At 44.7% G+C, this 21,555-nt stretch overlaps 1 protein-coding gene across 1 annotated transcript in view; it reads right to left on the bottom strand.

The window, feature by feature from the left end:
- The window catches only part of CPNE4 (copine 4), a 472,893-nt gene that overhangs the window by 23,228 nt on the left and 428,110 nt on the right, over positions 1 to 21,555 (bottom strand). The window contains exons 9-11 of the mRNA XM_087870204.1: positions 16,494 to 16,580; positions 13,702 to 13,761; positions 2,955 to 3,088 (exon numbers count right to left, since the gene is read on the bottom strand). Of these exons, the coding sequence (XP_087726330.1) occupies positions 2,955 to 3,088; positions 13,702 to 13,761; positions 16,494 to 16,580 (281 nt within the window). The remainder of the gene's footprint in view (positions 1 to 2,954; positions 3,089 to 13,701; positions 13,762 to 16,493; positions 16,581 to 21,555) is intronic.

Below are 21,555 nucleotides of genomic sequence, written 5' to 3' on the forward strand. Positions count from 1 at the left end.
GACCCACATCTCTGTTGGGCCCAAGGAATGGACGTCACCTTGGTCTTGAGCAGCCTGACCAGGATGTTCACGGGAGCTGGGCAAGTGCTACAACCAACAGGGAACATGTGAGCCTCTGTGTGTGTGTGTGTGTGTGTACGCGCATACACGTGTGCATGCTTGGGGAGTCCAAGGCGAGAGACACAGAGAGACAGAGCAGGCTGGCAGGACTGTCTTCTGGGCTTAGGACCAGATATTTGTGGAAAAGCTTTCCCCTCAAGGCCACCCTGAGAAGGGCTTTATGCATCTCACAAGCTGTTCTGCTTCACTGATCACCCCGTGCTGACCCCTCAGCAATGACTGTACAAGGCAGAAAGAAAAACCCCTGGCTGTCAGAGGCTGGGAGCAATTTCTAAGGCTCATGGGGATTAAAAACCTCTCTGTCGCTGCAGGAGGGGGAACAACGCCTTCTGTCAGTTTTTATTCAAGTGTTTCTTTTGAACATCAACCTCAGTGACTTTGATGTGAGAATAAATTAATTTCAAAGCCCCAACTTGAAATTTCCTGACTCTGCCTGTCTATTGTCTATCCACCCACGCAAAGGAGAAACTGCGGAACCTTGTCAGTTCTCCAGCGAGCAGCTTGCATTACACATTCTTCCAGGGAGTCTTTCAAAAGAGTGCCACGGGCTTTTTAGGCCTTTCCCTCCTTAGGTATTTGCCCTTTTCAATGCTGAGCTACCTTCTTAATACATATACGTATACGTATACAGAAGCTCCACTGAGCTGCAGAAGCCTGATTTTCCTGGACAGTTGGGCCAATAACTTTGGTATTACCCTATTAAAATTTTAAAAAGAATCATTTACAATAATTCTTCATGTAACCCCTCAGGTGTCAAATCTTATTTTTATATTGAATCTGTATTTCTGCATGAATACAAAATGCTTTCTGAGCTTTGCCTTTGCCTGGCTTGTATGTTTTAAGTGGATAATAGCTCTGAAAGACGTGCGGGTCTTTGGGATTGTACTACCTGCATCTTGCATGTGAGGTCACCAGGAAACAGAGGAAGTTCAGCACCTTGTTCCAGATCATCCCATAATTCTGCCGCAGAACCACAGCCAAGGCTCTGGGCATTGGCATCTTAGTTTCTGGTCAACCCACCAATCTTTTCTTTGGAATTCATTAGAACACTGCCTTCCCCCCTGAAGAGAGTCAACATTATTGTTAAGAATCTATTTATTGTATTGTACTGAGTGCTTTACCTACTTTCTTTCTTGCCTCTTAGGTATACACCAGTACACTAAATCATTTGTGTGCATATTAGAAAGGAGACAACTGACTGTTTTGGTGTCTCGGGGGTGACTGGAGACGTTTCTGGCAGTGGAGATGCAATTTGTCAGTTTTTTTTCCCTTTCCCATATGGAACTCTCCATGTGATATATACCCTCTCTAGGAATACTCCCTGTATTTGGGCTGAAAGAAATCAGCGCTGAAATTCAAGTTGTCTTCATAGTCAATATCTCAAGGTTAAGTATAAGAAGTATCACTTCAACAAGGTAATTTAAAATGCTATTGTCCTCTGTTCTAAATGTACAAGAGGGCAAGTGTCAGCAAGGGCCTGAGTGTTTAAAGCTGTTTGATTTTACTGGACTGTTCATTCAGTCCCCAGCTGCCCTCACACCAAGTTGAGTTACCGGCAATGACCAAGCCGAATCCAGAAAATCCCAGCAGGAAGGACACTGATGAGACCCTTCTCATCACCTGTCCTGTTGGTTTCTCTGCACATTGCAGTCACTAGATTGTCTCATTTCCCATAGTGCCTGGGGCAACAGGTTTTTAATATAACTGCCACTAATTGTGAGACTAGAAAAATAAAAACCATGCGTCCTATACAGTTCCTCTGAAACTGGAAGACAGAGTCACTTATTTTCCTGATTTAAAGGGTTAGTTTGTTGCTTCTTATTACTAAATAGCCTTGTTTTATAATCACACTAAGGACTCAACCGAGATTCACCCATATTTATATTTAGATCGGTTCTACCTCAAATAACCTTCTTGAACATGTGAACAACTTCACCTCAACTTGGAAATACTGAAAGGCAAAATAAATTCGGTTTACTGTCGTTTATGTAAACCACGATTCTCTTGGTGGGAAAGGTCAATATTTACCATCAAGGAAAAATAAATGTAATACCCATCTGATCTCAAAATCATGTGTTCTATAAACACACACACACAAAAACACACAGATACTTCCCCAGGCACACGCGCATGCACGTGGACAGATGCACACCCCCTGCTAACGTTACCAATAGCTCTGACGTCAGTGAAACACCATGATTATGAGCTTCAGCAGTGGAATGAATTAGATCTGCGTTCAAGTCTTCCCTTGGGCTGAGTGAGTGCACAGGTTACCTAACCTCCCTGCACAGTTTGCCTCTTCTGTTAAATAGTGCCCACTACATAGGGTGGAATGTGAGGATTAGAGGCAATAATGTTGCATAAATGGGTGCTTCTCAAACTCCAAAGTGCACACAAATCATCTGGGAATCTTGTTAATATGCAGATTCTAATTCAATAGGTCTGAAGTGGGGCTCGAGATTCTAAGTTCCTGGTGGTGCCATGCTGCTAGTCCACGGACCAAACTTTGAGTACCAAGACACGTTCTCAGACTTCACAAAACAGAAAGTGGCTTTGCAAGCCAAATAAGAAAAGAAAGCTGAGAAAGGATTGTGTGTGTGTGTGTGTGTGTGTGTGTGTGTGTGTGTGTGTGTGTGACCAAGGTGAGCATGGCATGAACTCAGTTTCTCTAGGTGTGGGGAGGATGAAACGTTTGGGCAAGCTTTTGTCCTGTTCCTTCATGAGCCTCAGGATGGGTAGCTACTGGACTTAATTTCCATTTTTCTGCCCAGGACCAGCTAGAGACCATCAGAGCCCACAGAGAGATAAGGCCTGAGCCAACCGAAGTCTTGTACCTGTCATAGTCTTGGCAGATCTCCCCTACAGCCACCAAGGCTTTCAGGTACTCGTTGGGCTGGTAAGGGTGAATGTAGTGCAGGGAACAGCTGTTCCGGGGGTCCCCGTTTGAGGCTGTGAAGTCTATCGCTACCTGGAAGAGAAAACAGGAGAATGGGTTGATTCAAGTGAATGCATCTCATAGAAATGGTGATCAGCCACACAAAAGACATGGCTCGAGATGGAAAAAAGCAGCACATCACACACCCTGCCAAGAAGGAAAGTGAGAGAAGTTATTAATTTGGTTGAGGCCATTTCTGTAGTCTTCAATTGTCCTCTACCCCCGTGTCAAAGCAGAACTTGAGATGGACATGCCGGTCAGAAAGCCCAGCCCCTGCTGAGCCACGTCACCAGGCAGCAGGAGTACGGGTGGGATAGCTGCTCCCCAGGTCCGAACTCACTAAGAAAAGCCTTCTCTGCTCTCCAGGCAGGACGATTCCATCTCAGAGGCAGAGGTAAAATCCCTTAGAACTAAATTCTGTGTTAAAGATGTGGTCTATCTCCAAAAGCCATAGTCCTATTTTCGTGTGTGGAGATTGCAGAGACGTACTGAAGGGGTTATAATAAATTTTCTGCAAGAAGCAGCTTCGAGTGAGGCATTCAGCTTTTGGTTTCCACTCATGTGAGAACTCCTGCCTAAAACAGAGAAGCCTGGATGCTATGGCATCGGGACTGGGGGGCAGAGAAGAAAAACCTCTGTCTTGCCAAGTAGATTTTATCCTTGAACTTCTTAAATTTTTTTCTGATTTTATCCTTGAACTTCTTAAATTTTATCCTTGAACTTCTTAGATTTTATCCTTGAACTTCTTAAATTTTTTTCTGACCCCTAGCGTCATTATCTAAATAAGAGCTGACTCACTTCACACTCTTAACAACAACAAAAGGCTCAAGCCTAGAGAGTGCTAAAATGGGAAGGAATATTTCTTCTACCATTTAAATAAAAGTTAACCCAGCAAACACCTCTCAAAGAGAAAAAAAAAAGCTTCAGCTTGGGAGTGGGGAAGGGTAGGGAAAAGATGGGAGGATTAACACAACAGGAGTGGTAGGAAAAGAAAGAAATGTTCATGTTATATCTTCTCTTTTTCTTCAGGGCCTGCCAAAATCCACTCACGGGCTTACTAATGACAGAAAGGCTTTATCTTCTCTTATGATCTCGTGGGTGGGAAATGTTATTTGTATACTATTTGACAAAATTCCATTACGACACATAATTGGATAGGACACATAATTGGAATGTCCCATTGGATTTATTTAGGGGGTATGTTACTTCCAGAAGGACAGAGAAAAGGTGCTGTTTTGTTTCTGCTCCGGAAAGATCAGCTTAGGAGAGTAAGGTTGATAGGCGAAAATGGCCGCACACCTTCTATTGTAACGCTGCAACTGAATCCAAGGGACGAGAAGAGAAAAAGCGATAGGCTAACAATTCACTTACAACATTCCTTTTTTCTTTCTTGAGGTTATTTTTCTCATCACTGATTTTGTTTCCCCTTTTCTTCCTCACCCCTCCCCAGGACTGTGTTGAAAAGAAATTTAAGCAGGATTCAAAATCTATTTTCAGAATACCCCGATGTTTTCAACAAAGGGAGTACCAGCTGATAAAATGCTAGTACTAACAGCGTTCCAAAAGGAAAGGTCATGTGGAGAAAAATCACACAGTACTTCCCTGACCCTGAGATGCCCTTACTCAGATAACAAAGGGAAGAAGAGAGGAGTAACCTTACTCTGTGTCAGACACTGTACTACCTGCTTTCCAGGTATTGTGTTATTTCTTTTCATTAAAAAACCCTGGGACGCAGAGATTGCTATTCCTTTTTATAGATGGAGATCCTGATGCCCAAAGGTGATGAAGTTTGCTGGGGACGGAGCTGGGTTAAAACCCAAGTCTATATGGCTCTGAAGCCTGCTCCTCCATTATGCCATTATACACCCAAGAGAACATATATGGCTGTGGCTAACATGCCAAGATGTCACATGGCTATGTATATTCCTATAAAGAATGGAGGGCATTTAGCCTGGGAGTTGGGAGAATGGCTAGAGGCAACTAGAATAATTTAGGAGAGATGAATGGCCTTGAATGAACAGCTCTTTGTAATCAGAACAGTTGTAAAAGGTAGGAAAAGAGCAATTAAAGTGTATCTGTGTGTGTATGTGTGTCTGTCTGTGTGTAATAGGGAGAATGTGTTACTGGGGATGACTGGAGGTGATTTAAGAGGGCTGGTAAAATCCAGCATCTTCTGAGATAGATTCCAGCCAGAAGGTAAAAGTCAATCTGCTGGAAAAAAAGAGGAAGACAATAGGTGAAGGTCCTTTTATTTTTATTTATTTATTTTTAAAAGATTTTATTTATTTATTTGACAGAGAGAGAGAGAGAGACAGCCAGCGAGAGAGGGAACACAAGCAGGGGGAGTGGGAGAGGAAGAAGCAGGCTCATAGCGGAGGAGCCTGATGTGGGGCTTGATCCCAGAACGCCGGGATCACGCCCTGAGCTGAAGGCAGATGCTTAACGACTGAGCCACCCAGGCGCCCCGGTGAAGGTCCTTTTAATCAAGGACTGTGATGAAAAGTTCATGTGTCAGGGGCCTCCATGTATTTTGTGACTAAGAAGGAGACATAAAGCCCTCCAGGACCCACCCATGGGGCCTCAACCAGACAGAGGTCCAAATACATGCAGATTATTTCTGGAAAACTTCTGTAGGAGGAACACTTGGGAGGTGCTTGAGAGACAGTGGCTGAAGAAACCATACACCTAGGGTCCTCCTGGTTTACGAAGCTCAAGCATGCAGAGCCACCATTATCAGCCTTTTGGTCCTGATGAGACACCCCTAAGGGTTACTGATACCTCCCACACGTGGACATGGCCTTTAGAAAGTAAAAACAGTGCTGGGAAGGCCAGGTGTAAAGCCACCTCTTTACTACTGAAGAAAGCATTTTAGGACTCTAGAGAATTCTAGAGAATGTGAGAATGTTGTTATGGAGATAACCTTGATTCTGCTCCAGTTTTTCTAAAATGCAAATCGCTGGCAGGTGTCGAGATGTTGTTATTAATAACCCGTACCTACGGCCCACATCGCTTCTGCTTATGATGCTCTTCATCATGGATCGCCACAACCCTCTGCCTGTGCTGCTTGACGCTGCCGTTGAAAATTGTCCCATGTGCTGATTACCTGAGTGTCAAGGGTATTCCTTGGTGACAAAAACATGCTGGTGTCTTGATATAAAACCAGAGAATGAGACCAGGTAACAGAAAGGCCAGAAGGGAAAAACCTCCATAAAGAAAAATGACAACACGAGAAACCTAAATGTTCGTCTTATCCTCCCTAGTCATGGGCAAAATTCTCCAGGTATGCAGGCACCAAGTGGCAGCATCCAAGCCCAGATGTATCACCTGAATGAATATGCTGTGCTACGGGGAGAAGAGTGTATAATGTCTGGATGAACACACACAGATTTTGGCAACAATAGATTTTAAAATAGAGCAAGATATCATAGGGTTGGGACCAGGGGAAGGCAAGAGAGGTAACGAGGGCATAAATTCAAGAAGGCATTCATTCCCAGCTGACCTTACACTTGCATGATCTTGAGAGTGAATGCCTCCTTTTAAATCTTGGACCCTAGGTGCCTCTCTTGCTTCATCCTCCTTCTGGCCTTGTTGGTCCTTTCATTTTCTTTCTTTTTTTTTTTTTTCTTAAAGATTTTATTTATTTATTTGACAGAGATAGAGACAGCCAGCAAGAGAGGGAACACAAGCAAGGGGAGTGGGAGAGGAAGAAGCAGGCTCATAGCAGAGGAGCCTGATGTGGGGCTCGATCCCACAACACCGGGATCACGCCCTGAGCCGAAGGCAGACGCTTAACCGCTGTGCCACCCAGGCGCCCCCGTCCTTTCATTTTCTAACAACTCTTCATCCTTAGGCTTAGAATAATTCCCTTATGCTTAACAAATGAGCGTGGGGCAGAGGTGATAGTGAGAAGGGGATTGTGACCAGAGAGATTTAGGATAGAAAATGAAGAGCATTGGCAGTTAGGGAAAAGGAGTGGCCACATTTCTTTGGCCATGGAAGAGATGGCATCTTGAGGATAGTAGAAGCCATCTGAAGATCACCGTTAGAAGGCTGGTGTTGGGCTGCCTGCTCTTGGTGGTGCTGTGTAGACATATGAACAGGCCTGATGGAAATTTTACTTTTTTTCTGCAGACAGGCCTCTGGGGGCTGAGGGGGAGGGTTTCCACTTTTCCCACAGGGATGGCCCCAGTATCTGTGACAACCACAGAGGCTATTCTAGCTCCAGAGATTCTGAGAGAGCTTTGGGGAAGGGTATGTACTTAAAAATAACCTGGTGAAAAAGGAAATAAAGCAATGATCCTTACCACCCACCCCTTTCTGTAGTTCCCGCCGCTCAGAACAAAAATATTTTATCATTGACTAGACAGCCATGGACAGTCTTAAGTGTGTGGCAGCTGAACGATCTTTTTCCTGGCAAGTGATGGTTTCTCAAGGCTCCCTAATGAAGCTGGAGATAAAATATCTATCTTCAGGAGGTGGCCTTCTACCAAGAATTCTCTGTGCTCTTTAAGTTAGCATTAGTGGCAAGAGAACAGAGCGAAAGGTTAGGTTTATTTTAAAAAGCAACAGGGAGTCAGTGAAAGACGGGATTAAGCTGAGAAATAAAAGCAAGAAAATGACTGAAAAATGCCAGTTTGTGGAGGTGGCTACCGGCGCCTGGCTTCCTGAACGCTGGTGAGTTCGCGGGCGGCCGCGTTTTCATTTTCGGATAGGAAGCATTTACGAAAGCCTGTGGTTCTGGTATGTGCTCCAATCTTCTCAGCAGGCAGCCCGGGAACAGGCACCGCCCGTGGCTCTCCCCTTCTGCCCAGGAGGCCTCGCTCATCATTAAGCAGAGCTGTGGAACAGCTTTGCAAACCTTGTAGAGTCAGAATGCGAAATACTCCCCCCGTTGCCACCAAGCCCCCGGTGCAGAGCTGCTTCCCGGAAAAGGCTGGAAGCCAACGATAAGCATCTATCTTTGGACATGTTTAGCTTCTTATGTGAAACGAGCCCACTCCTCAGATTCCCTTGTCTGCCTGTGACAAATGAGCCATTTGAAACCTCCCGGATATTTTCTAAGGCAAGGTGCTGTGAACCAACCTCTGGTTAGTGGCCTAATCTCTCTATAACCAACCTGCAGTCAACCTTTGTCATATCATCTGCTGGGGCAGCTGTTTTCTTTCTTTCTTTTTTTTTTTTTTAATTTTAAATTTGTATACAATTTGGACCCATACAATAAGTCTTGTAGTTGGAGATACTGTTCAGTCTGGACCATTTCTTAAATGACAGGTTAAACTCTTGTGCTTTTCTATATCTTCAAAACTCCACTGGGGGAAAAGAAATAGGAACCTAGACTCGATGGGAGAGACACCCCAAGGTCACCTGGTTAATTTTCCACAAATTGCAAAGCGCTCCCCTCTTCAACTTAGGGCTCCTTCTCATTTCTCAGAAGTCTACACCAGAGTCTGCCAGTGGTTAGTCTGGGATATAATGTAAAGATTTAAAACCTAAACTGGGACACAGTGTGGACATAGGATGCCCTGAATGTGTTAGGGTCAGGAAGTTTTCCTGAAAGAATTTGTCATAGGTGATCCTTTTCTTTAGGCTGGAAGGTTAATCCGAGAGGAGCCACATTCACCTTATTATATCATATTATATTATCAAAATGTAGACTATAAAATCAGAGATAAAGGAAAACAATACCACCCTTAATGTTAGAAAATTGCCAATACTAAAAATGGCCATCTGTAAATACGAAAAAAAAAACCCCTTTTTGGGGGTCACCTGGACCACTTGAGAATCTGATACAAGATTTATATCCTCTCATCAGAAAATGCACACACCTAATTCTGCACACAATTTCGGAAAGTCAAGGATGCCCCTGAGGTCAATTCTCATTCCTCAAGGATTCCACTAGCCTAACAAGTCATGTTTTCTTTTTCCTTTCTAGATTTTCTCTCTCCATCTCTCTATGTCTTTTTTTTTTAAATTTTTTTGTTATGTTATGTTAGTCACCATACAGTACATCATTAGTTTTTGATGTAGTGTTCCATGATCCATTGCTTGCGTATCACACCCAGTGCTCCATGCAATACGTGCCCTCCTTACTACCCATCATCGGCCACTCTCTCTTATCTCTTAAGACATAAACATTTTACCTGGTTATAATCATAGGGTAGCTCTGCTTTACATTCTTTTTTTTCACTTAACATTATGCCTTAAACATGTCCCCATGTTATCATCATTCATTATACTTATCATTTAAAGTGGCTTTATCATAACCCACCCGGATGAGGTACTGAAATTTACATAGCCATTATCTTACTGCTGGACATTTAGGTTGCTTACAGCTTGTCTCTGAAAAGCCGCTTTCCAAAGTACATTTTTATGCACCTGGAAAAGAAGTAACTTTCAAAGGAAACAGTGAACTCTTCTACCATTTTCTTTCCAAATACCTTATGGTGTCTGTCTCTTCTATGCTGTCTATAATTTTGTGTTTTGTGTGTGAAATTCTAGTATCTAATTTTATTTTTGGCTGCTGTGCCATGTGCCAAACACAGTGAACTCCATCTCCCCCTCTCTAGTCTGTTTCTCGTCCGCCCACCCCCTCCCACCTCCTCCAAGACTGCCACGTGACAGTTGCCCTCAAGTTCGTACGATTTGAGGATTCACATGAGGAGACGGAACGTCCTCGGGGGTGCCCTTGACCTCCCGAAATGGCGCGCAGAATCAGGCGTGTGCATTTTCCAGTGAGAGGATATAGATTGTGTATCAGATTCTCAAGTGGGGCCGACGACCAAAAAAGAATCATTGACTAAGGCTCTTTTTAGCATCTTAATCTCTTTCCCTCCACTGGGGCGTCTCCTTTGCTTATGGTCAGATTCTAGCCTGAAACCTCCCCTCTCTTAATCCTTAAGGTGCTATCCTCCTTTTCTCCTCTTGCCTCCTCTTCACTGCCAGCATTCTTGAATGAATAGTTATACCCGCTGGGTTCACTTCCTTACCTTCTGTCTACACCCTAACTCCTGGGTCTCCCTGTCTCACGCTGCTGAAATTGCTCTTTCAAAAGATGATATGTGCCTCTTTATCACATGACCCGGTTTTTTATTCTTCACCTTCTGACTTCTCTCTCGCATGTGGGATTATGGCCCTTGATCTTACAAAATTTTCTTCCTGGTCATTTGAAGTACTGCCTCCTCCTAGACCTTTTCCTCTGGCATTTCTTCTCCTATTGGTTGCCCCTCGTCCCCTTGCTGTCCGGTGGAGATCTTCTGCAATTTCCTGAGACATCTTTTCTCTCTGTAGTCTTCTCTCTGGTCATCTCACCCAGACCCATTTGTGTGCAGCTTCTCTCTCTCTCCTGAGACCTAGGACCGTATTTGTAAGTGCCGTCTCTACAGGGAGGCCTGGAAGTACCTCCATCGGGTCCAAAAGCAAATCCATCATCTTGCTGGCAGCTCCTCTGGATTTCCATATTGCCATGAATAGGATCACCATGCTTCGTCAGTCAGGCACAAAAGATCTGAGTCCTCTGGACTCCTCTTTCTCCCTGGCCTTCTGCATCCTCACTGGATCACGGGCCAAGGCTTACTGACCTCTCTTGCCACAGTGTTTCTTCCTACTGCTGCCCTGCTAGCTTGGCCTGTTATTAGTCGTCACCAGGACTGTTAGTCTCTTGCTTCGTCTTCCAGAGTCCGCTCACCACCTTCGATGCCTCCCACTAAACACTCCCAGTTAATCCCCTAAAGCATGTGTCCAACTGCTTCAACGTCCTGCTCAAGATTCTTCTGACCATTGCCTTATCCACCACATTACTTCAAAATTAAAAGCCCTTCAAGTTCTTAATCCAAACCACTTCTCCAACACTCCTCTGAATATACCATTTATGCATATTAACCCAAATATGGTTTTGATATTTATAATTAGAACATATGGATGCATAAACATTTAAGTTCATGGGGATGCTTTTTTTTTTTTTTTTTTCCTTCCTGAAGGTGGGGTGGGTCAGAGAGAGAGGGAGAGAGAGAATCTTAAGCAGGCTCCATGCCCAGCGTGGAGCTGGACGTGGGGCTCGATCTCACAACCCTGAGATCATGACCTGAGTTAAAATCAAGAGTTGGACACTTAACTGACTGAGCCATCCAGGTGTCCCTGTAGGGATGCTTTTAAAAGAAAAACCTAGTATCTTATTTATTCATCTCATTTCTTGTTTGTCCTAAACCTTACCTCTCCTTTAAGGTTTAGGGTTCGATCCATTATAATTCAATTAAAGTACCTAATATACATCAGCCTGTCACCTGAAGGGAAAGACGCTTCACTTTTGACGTTCTTAAGCTTGAGTCAGAGGGACCAGGCATCTGTGGAGAGTATGAAAGCTTTCTCTGAGCCCCTGCTTGTAAAGTGTACTAGTCAGAGTCTTGACAGGAAACAAATGGTCCCCTCAAAAGGGATGATCCAGAAAGAGCTTAATAAAAGGACAAGTCAAAGAATCTGAGGGAAACTAAGTCAATAAGGTAAGGGAGGAGTAGCTGGAATTGGGAAGGTGGTGGTGAGAGCCATTAAAGTGGTGCCTCCCAGCTGGGGAGGATCAGCAGGGGTGGCAAGAGAGGGGAGGGCTCATCCTTCCGTGTCAGGCAGGCCTTGTGGACCCAGGATGTGGAGCTGGGGACCCTGCGGGGTTAAACTTCTGGTACTCACAGGGGCTGGTTCTTTGCAGCATAACTCCAAGGGCAGAGCGAGCCCCTGAAGGTTGAATAAAGAGTTGTTCAAGAGCATGGAATCTATAGACTCTAAAACAGACCCAAATCAATAGAGCTCTCCCTTGAAAACCTATAAATAGTTTTCCGAACGGCTCCTTTGCCTAAGATTGTGGGACACTATTTCCAGTAGCTCTCCTTTATGACATTGCTGGCTTCTCTACTCTCATTTGGGTACGTCCAGCAGGGCAGCAAGCCCCCAGAACAGCTAGTGCTAGGTGTGCACGCTCAAGATGAACATGTCTGCTGCTCTCCGTGTGGGCTGGCACGCAACGCACGTAGGAGGGCTGGGTGGGTGTGCCTTCGGAGAGCCTTCGAATTTAAAGAAATGACCAAATTCTACAATTAACTCATAACCATTCAGGGGTAGGTGAACAATGCCCAAAGTGTAGGGAGGACAAATGTAGAACCCTCTGAGATTAGAGTAGAGGACAAGCCTCTAGGTAAGGAGACAACCCCTTACCACATCCCCTTGGAACTCCCCCTTTTAGTCCTTTGAGTACCACCATCCCTGTCCCAGAAATACATTGGTCCTGTCTACTCTCTTGGGCTTAAACCTGGACAAAAATTAAACCATCTGCCTTGCTTTCCTCATATGACTGCACCAGTCGAGGGAGCTAAACAGGGCTGAACTTCATGAGCATACATCTGGAAGATGAGGAACAAAAGCTGTTCAGATTGTATTTCTCTTGTTTGCCATGTGGCTTTCCCATAGGTTTTAGCAGATCTATCTCTGGCCATCTGGGGATGCTCTTTCTGGAGGCCACATCTGCCCAAACCTAGGAGGGTTTCGAATATTAAGTAAGTTATTCCAGGCAGATGGACTCATAAACTTGGTCTACCAGGCATTTTCAAAGACCCAGCTTAGGGGTGCCTGGGTGGCTCAGTCATTGAGCATCTGCCTTTGGCTCAGGGTGTGATTCCAGGGTCCTGGGATTGAGCCCCTCGTCAGGCTCCCTCCTCCTCTGGGAGCCTGCTTCTTCCTCTCCCACTCCCCCTGCTTGTGTTCCCTCTCTCACTGGCTGTCTCTCTCTCTCTGTCAAATAAATAAATAAATAAAATCTTAAAAAAAAGAAAAAGACCCAGGGGCACCTGGGTGGCGCAGTCATTAAGCATCTGCCTTCGGCTCAGGGCGTGATCCTGGCGTTCCGGGATCGAGTCCCACATCAGGCTCCTCCGCTGGGACCCTGCTTCTTCCTCTCCCACTCCCCCTGCTTGTGTTCCCTCTCTCACTGGCTGTCTCTCTGTCACATAAATAAATAAAATCTTAAAAAAAAAAAAAAAAAGAAAAAGACCCAGCTTACCCACCAAATACATATTTGGAGGGTATAAATCCCATGCACTCACGGGTTATATGTAGGAGATGATCCCTGATCCACCCACTGAGTCTAGATGCTCTATTTCTCAACTCTGAAAGACTAGTTCTCCAATATTTTGGAATTCGTTCTTCATTGTCTGATGAGCCATTTGGATGACTTCCTCTTGGCACTGACCACTGGGCATCGGTGCCTGTGTTTGGGCTGCATCTGCCTTGGCTCAGTGGGACTTTCCAGCAAGGTTTACTTCCTTGCTATCCAACTCACCAGGTGAGGATGGGATTGGCAATATGCCCACTGCCCCTTGCCTCATATAGTTACTGAAAGAATGGGAAGCATCAGGAGGGTTCCCAAATCACCTGAGTTTGAGTGGCATGAATTTCCCGGTATGACTTCCTGACAACCATACTCCCTGGAGAAAACAGAAGTATGAAGTCACTTCAAAAACATGATACCATACAATATTGCAGCAATGAGACCTGAACAAAGCTGACCCGAGGTTTTAATAAACCTTTGTCTCCTCATTCCCCCAACCCAGCACCATTCCCCACACCTTGCTCCCTGCCTATGAACACATATGGAAACAACTTACTGTAAACTGGATTTGGCAGCCACCCATGATGTAGTCCAAGAAAGAATGCATCTTGTGGATCTGCAGAGGAGGAGAAGAGGAAACCGTTTTAGCAACAGCGTGATCTATTTCCTTACGCAGTGGAAGCTTAAACTTTGGGGTTAGGCTGCTACCCTAGAAGAAAGAGCAGAAAGAGATCTGTGGGGAAAAGAGGGGTCAGTCGATTTGGTTATGCTAAAGGAGAGAAAGAGCAATGCTCAATTCAGATGGCCCTTGAGGGCTGCAACTACCTAAGCTCTGCTCCCCTCTTGTGTTACGGATGCCTCCGGTGAGACACTAACAGCAGATTTTCATGTATTGCCCTTGTTTTGGAATGAAAAAAGTCTCACACTTGGCTTCAGTTTTGCTCCCCATGGCTAAGTCCCAGTGCTGGTAACATTCTAAATACCATAAGTAATCTAGGTTGGTGGCTTCAGGATGGCAATGACCTGAGAAGGCCTTTACTGACAGTTTCCCATTAGTAAGATTCCTGCCATGCCATGAACAATGAACTTATGAGACTAACTCTAAGCCAGGGGCTTAACATCCATGATTTCATTTAATTCTTAGAACTACTCCATAAAAGTGGTACTATCATTATTATTGTGCCATTTTGTGGAGGAGGGAGTTGAGGCTAAGATCACCTACCCAGTAGGTGATGGATGTGGGATTCTAATGCCGGCAGTCTGGACTGCGTTGTCCATTCTTTGGACCTCTGTGCCCGAAGTCAGTATGGCCCTGCTTTCTGCCCAACCACCATCATCTGCGTTCTCGTGTGCCTTACCAATTTCTGGTCTTCATTTCTGCTTCTTTATGATTCTGCTGCTTGACTCTGGGTGATATTCATCCATTTATTTATTTAACAAGGATTTACTGAGCCCCCACTCTGCACTAGATGCTAGGGATATAGTGATGAGAAAAACAGACACGACTATAGTCATGGAGCTTGTAGACGGGCCCCTGTACCTGGGCAGGGAGTAACTGATTTTTGACCCTCAGTCCTCAGATTCCTTCTGATGCTCAGGGTAGCTTCTCAGAGACTGACCTAAGAAATCCCATGTTGGTGTCTCTAGGTACCACCTCCAGGTGGCACACATTTCTTGGCAGACTTTTCTCAGGGCTGATGTTCACTTGGCCCCCTGAACAGTGCCTGCTCCTGGCTTCCTTTTTCTTTTTTTTTCTTTTTCTTTTAGATTTTGTATTTATTCATTTGAGAGAGAGTGTGCAAGTGAGAGTGAGAGCACAAGCAGGCGGGGAGGCTCATAGGCAGAGGGAGAAGCAGCCCACTGAGTAGGAAGCCTGATGTGGGGCTCAATCCCAGGACTCCAGGATCATGACCTGAGCTGAAGGCAGACACTTAACCAACTGAGCCACGCAGGCATTCCCAGAAGAAAAGTTTATTACTCACAGCAACCAGAAGGATAGGAGGCATGTCATGGCACTCAGGGGCCACATGGGGAAGCACCAGGGTCAGTCAGAAGACAGAAAGATTGAAAGGGAAGTGTGGGTGGCAGTCTTTATTGTGGGTGTTTTTTTTTTTTTTTTTTTTTGTAAGGAATGAGTGGGGGAGGGTAAGCAATTAATCTGGTTTAGGACTGGAGTCTGAATAATTTTCATGGCTCTGGGCTATAAGGGTGGTCTCTAATTATCTGAAGCCTGGACCCGGGGTCATGTAGGGCCACAGGAATATTGGCTCTGTATGTGAGAGCACCATAAAGAAGGTGGTTGGGGGTATGGGCTCTGGATGGTTTGGTCTGCATATCAAAGGCAAGGCTCACGTGCAAGTTGTTTGCTATCTCCAGGAATTAGCTAACCCTGGGAGGAGCAGACCCCATGCAGGTCCACAAGGCTCCAAGATGTTAAAGCATCAACAACTTTAGAAAATAAAAAACATAATTAATACAATGGTCCCAGATGGCCAGTCCCAATACACTATCCCTTAGTCCCACTGACGGGTTCAAGAGGTGGGCGCATCCGTCTTTCCTCTCCTCTCGCTCTTGCTCTGAGAGGATGTGCTCCTGCAGCTCCTGGCAGCCATGGAGAGGCCACTCTGAGAGAAGGAACCTGATATACACAGAGAGAAACTAGATGGCATTTAAGTCTTGTATGGTGGAGTCAGACAGGCATAGGTTAAAATCTCAGCTCTTAAACTTACCATGTGCACGACTAGTTACATGATCTCAGTTGACAGCCGAAATCTCAGGGTTACGATACAAGTTAAACAGAATTCATCATCGTTACTCTCACATAGGAAATACTCAGCCAGTGCCAGAGTTATTCTCAGATGTGATTTCAGAGGTTTGATTATTAGCATGTAGGATTTTCTGTGAAGTTAGAGCCCTTCTGGGAGGAGTTTCTCGGCCCTTGTGATCTTCCCCCATTGCTTTGTGTTCATGGTACCTTTCAGCATGGGTGAGGTGCCACCTAGAAAGCACGAACACTGCGACAAGCACACAGGAGGGGCTCTGGAAATGCTGGCTTACCCTTTTGGGGGCTCTCCCTCTGATGCTGTTCCGGACAGAGAAGAGCCTGACATGTGACCAGGACTCTCCATCTTTGGGGGTATGACTGTCTTTGTGGAAGGAATGGTGGCATCGAGCCACCACAGCTCCAAGACCACCCATGTTTACATTTCTCATTGCATATCCATTAATACATTGACTTTCTGATTTTTATTTTAAAAAGTACCACATCTCCTTGACATTCTCTCCCACTGTCTTCCTCCCAGACAGCCCTAGCTTCACACTCCTGAAAGAGAGGGACTACGTACGTACCTTGCACTGATTCAAAATCACAATGCCTGAGTTCTTATAATTCTTCTTCTTGGCTTTGTACTTGGGGTTGATGCACTCCCATTGCACCTGCAACAAGAAAGCCTGCTCAGGAAGAAGGGGAGTCATTCAGTGAGGCCAAGCCCCCAGGTGCTGCAGCAGGTGGATCTGAGGGCTGACAAATATTCTCTGCGTGATCGCCCTTGCATCCTGAGGGACAGTTCAGAGGCATGGTTGAGTGAGACTGATACTAGATTGCCTGGTTTGAATCCTGGTCCCACCAATTTCCAGCCACGCGACCCTTAGCAAATTACTTGATTCCTCTACACCTTGGATATCTCCTCTGTAAAATGGAGCTGATAATTGTATCTATCTCAGGATTATTGTGAAGCTTTAATAATTAATCCATGTCATACATCTAAAACAGTGCCTGGCACTTATAAATGCTTTTTATTAAAAGGTTAAAATCAAGCAACAGAGGGAAGGATACATCTATAGACACATTCCTAACACAAGTGTTGAGTGCTAATGCCTAGGAAATGGCTCAAAATATCAGAACACTGAGAGATATTGGATGCTGGCTACAGAAAGTTAATAATGAGTTTGCAAAGAACCTCGCTGAGAACTAAAATAATGGAGTGATACATATGACAACAGTGACACAACAGACCTCCAAAGGGGATAGTGTCAGAGCTGCAGGAGTGGCTGGGAACTGAGGAGGTAGCTGGGACCTAAGGCAGCGTATAGGGGAAGAGACATCAACCTTTCCAGCCTACAGAAGACTTCATGTGACAAAGCCAACTACAAGTCAAACATCCAAAAGCCACTGAATTCTCCTGCCCACCATTCTATGGGAGTCATATCCTTGGATTTCCACTTGGGAAAACAGATTTTCACTTTCTGTGACAATTGGGAGTATCTGAAAATAAAGCAGTTTCTGAGGCAGATGTGAGTGGTATAGACTGGTCAGCTTTGACCCCCACTGATCCATTCCTCTCAATGCCCATGCATTTGTGCAGGTCCCTCCCACAATAACGGTGAGCTTAGACATGTGACTTGTTTTGGCCAATGGCACATTAGCAAAGGTGCTATGAGCAGAGGACTAAAAAGTGCCTGTGCACTGAGGCTTGCCTTCTCCCTGCTGCTGGGAGTTTTTACCACCACGTAAAAAAGCTTAGGCTGATCTCCTGGAGAATAGAAGAGTGCATGGAGAAATGTCTCGGCCATCCCGGTTGCTGAGGCACAAATGCATGAGTGAGCTCAGCTTGCATCATGTAGAATAGAGAGGAGCTGCCCCAGGGGAACTCAGGCTAAGTTGCCAACTCAGGGACTGTGAGTAAATAATGATTGTTGTTTTCAGCCAGGAAGTTTGGGGGTAATTTGTCCCTCAACAACAGATAACTGAGAACAGTAGTTTCTCAATACTGGGGAAGTTCCAGGAGGGGCTGGGCAACCACATAAGGGTTGGGAAGAAAGGAATCCTATACTGGCTAAGGGTCCTCTAAAACTCTTTCCATAAGAGGAAGGAATGAAAAAGAGGAAGGAAGGTAGGAAGGAAGGAAGATAGGAAGGGGGAGAGGGAGGAAGGGAAGGAAGGAGGAAGGGAGGGTGGGAGGAGAGAAGAGGAAGAAAGAAGAGTCAAACTGAACCTGAAATCAAGGCATCTCCAGCCCTGTTTTGTTTTTTTTTTTTTTAAGGCCTAATCTTTCCATCATGATGATGGTTGTCTTTCTTCCCTCTCTTAGGTTCTCTTCTCATTTGCTCTCCATGTGAATAGTGCTTGATAAACAAGAATTCCAGCTTGTCTTAAAGTAGATCTAGTATTTTTCAGACAAAGCACCCCAAGTCCCTCCTAAGCCCATCAAAACTGAAATTGCCTTCCCCCCAAACCTTCCTCTGTCAGAGTATGAACAAATAGCATAGGGATTTACCTTACAATTGGAAAGAAAAGATCCAAAATTAGCTGTGATAATTCCTTTGTCATTTTCAATAATTTCTCTTAACCTCAATTTCTTCAGTCAAGCAGGACATAACAAATGAAACTTCGAATGAGTTAGATTTCAAGTTATCTTAAGAACTATAATGATAATCCATGAAAAGTCTACCCATTTCCATCTTAGGCTAAGGCAAAGCAGTAGTAGAGGATGGGTTGGCGCAGCCAGACAAGGGCTCTAAGGAAGCTGAATTAGAACTTGCAGGTACTTGGGGCTTTTATGCCTGTTGGGCGGGAAGGGGGTGCTGATGAACCAGGTCTAAGTATTTTGCATCTGTGTTGGGATAACATTTTCATGTTATTATAGGCTATTTGCTTTACATGTACAATCCCATTTAACTCTCCCACAACTCCCTTTTAGAGATGAAAGATGAGGCTCAGGTCTTCTGGCTGGCAACTGGTGGAGTTGCGATTCACCCCATCGGTCTCACTCCAAAGCTTGGCTGTTAACATAGTGCTTCCCCTGGAAGGGTCTTGGGGGTGGCTCTCCTATTTGTTCTTGCAAGTTTCCTTTTTGGCCACCTCAAACCAAGGCTGTTCATGAAGGCCCCCTGAGAACTAACCAAGTTAATCAAGAATTTACCCTACAGAACCATGACTCTCACAGCAAGGAGCTTAAAAGAGGATGGCTCCTCTTTTTGTCTCTGTTTCTACTTCCTGAGTTTCCTCAGTTCCAGCCTCCTTTATCCTCTCTCCCTATCCTCCATTCTCTTGACATTAACTACCTGTTTGCTGATGGCTCCAAAATACATTTCCAGGTAGGCCTCTCCCCCAGTTTCCCAAACCCCATTCTTGAACTTTCCTCACTAGCTGGACCTCCCTGAAACAAGACTTCCTTACTCAGGAAATGGCACCAACGTTTACTCAGCTATTCCCTCCATATCCAAACCCTCAACACACCTTGTAGCTTCTGTCTCCAAAACCCATCTTAAATCACTCCACTTCTCTCCACCTCCATCATCATTTTTTGAGCCTAAGTCATTATCACCTCTTGTCTTGCCTACAATAGTAGCCTCCTGACAGATCTGCTTCGCTGTCTTCTTTCTATATAACGAATTATGTATACAGTGGCCAGAGTCATTTTTTTAGAAAGTTAAAACCAGTCATGTCATTCTCTGGCTTGGACATCTTTGCACTGCTGTCCTGTAGACCTTTGTGCAATGATGGAAATATTCTAAATCTGTACCAACCACTACTGAAGCCGCTAGCCACACGAGGTTATGGAGCACTGGAGTGTGGCTAGGGTGGCTGAGGAATTGAAATTGAAACTTAATTTTCATTAATTAAAAGTAAGACGAAAACACTCACATATAGCTAGTGGCTCCTGTCCCGGTGAGCACAAAGCTGTCTCTTACCACGTTTAGAAGAAAATCCAAACCCCTTTCTTTGAGCTATTAGAATGTGCTTTTCCTGGCCCCTGCCTCTGTCTTTGAGTACATCTCATCTACCCTCTCTGCTCCAGATGTACTGGTCTCTTTTCACATCCTTAATCACACCAAGCTCTTTCCTCACTCAGGACTTGGTAATGCTGTTCCCTCAGCCTGCATGCTTTTCCCTTGCTTGTTACATGGCTGGCTTATTTTCATCTTTAAGGGACTTCAACTTAAAAGCTGCCTTTTCAGGTTATCTTTCCAATACCACACCTTTATACTACACTTGTTCAGTTTTTTATAGCATTTGTCCCAAACTGTAATGACATTTTTATTTTTTGTTTATTTGATTCATGTTTATATTTTAGTCTACACCTAGAGCTTGGTACGTAGTAGGTGTTCCATAATAAATATTGGTAGAACCAATAAATAAGAACATTTCCCACAGCGCAAATTGTCCCATTGTACCCAAATGGGACTGAGTGATTGAACTAAATAAAATCTTTCCGGTATCTCAGTGATACAGAAAAGTACACAGCATATGATTCATTTCCTCAGTGGGACATAAAGATTTATTTCTGTTTGTTTGAAAGCATTAGACTTTGGTGTTCTTCAATTATAATATATGCTATAATTTTACTTGTACTACCCTCTTAGAAACCCAAAGATGAAATGTTTCCCACAGTTATTGATTTGGCTATTTCTACTTGTAGGAGAACAAGGCACAGCTTTGTGAAACTTTTTAGAACTCTAATATGTGGTATTGACAACTCATTGATTTATTAGTTCAGTAGGGCCTGGTTCAACAGAACAACAACTTCTCTGGCTATCTTGTTATCCTGGCTGTGACATCACTTATAACTTAATGTGTTTTTTTCTTTAAGATTTTATTTATTTATTTGAGAGAGAGAGAGCATGAGAGAGTGGTGGTGGGGGTGGTGGTGGGAGGGAGAAGCAGGCTCACCACTGAGCAGGGAGCCCTAAGCGGGACTCAATCCCAGGACCCTGGGATCATGACCCGAGCCAAAGGCAGATGCTTAACTGACAGAGCCACCCAGGTGCCCCAATTTCATGTTGGTTTTGACTGTGGCCCTGAACCATGCCTGCTTGTGGCAAAGGTCTCTGCATGTTACACAAGTTGCTTGTAATCCTGAATATTTAACAGAACATATACAACAGGTTTCGCCCTTGATTTTCTAGGCCAAATGTAAGTTCTTGACAAATGGTCTGATTCACGTTAAGCTTCCTGTTCTAAAGAATGCTAGTTTATTCCCAGTCTAGGTATATCTTGACCTAATATCTGAAAGAAGAGACATGGAAAGTGAGTCGTGGCATCCTCTGTACTCAGCACCTCTGACCATGCTAGGCATAGGATCTTATCTCGAAGGGAAACACCTTTCTCAAAGCCACTGAAGGCTCAGCTGTCACTCTTTTCTGTTCCATGGGGACAGTGGGCCCCAGAGTAAGAAGGTCAGGTGGTTTGGTGTTGAGCTCCCTGGAGGCAAGGAGTTAAGTATAAGTAGTTCCTTTGGGAGGTAATACCAGGAAGCACCAGTGGAGGAGTGGGGAACCGAGATGCGCAGGCTGCCAAAGGGGTGTGCAAGTCAGTTACCACTGTGGGCAACCAGGGCCGATCCCTGCTGGGGAGCTCTAGGAAACTGCAGAGAACACACACTCAGACCCTGCCCCCTGTGGGGCAAGA

Source organism: Ursus americanus, chromosome 20 (assembly GCF_024610735.1).
Source record: "Ursus americanus isolate L20-20 chromosome 20, mUrsAme1.1.p, whole genome shotgun sequence".
Lineage (NCBI taxonomy): Eukaryota > Metazoa > Chordata > Mammalia > Carnivora > Ursidae > Ursus > Ursus americanus.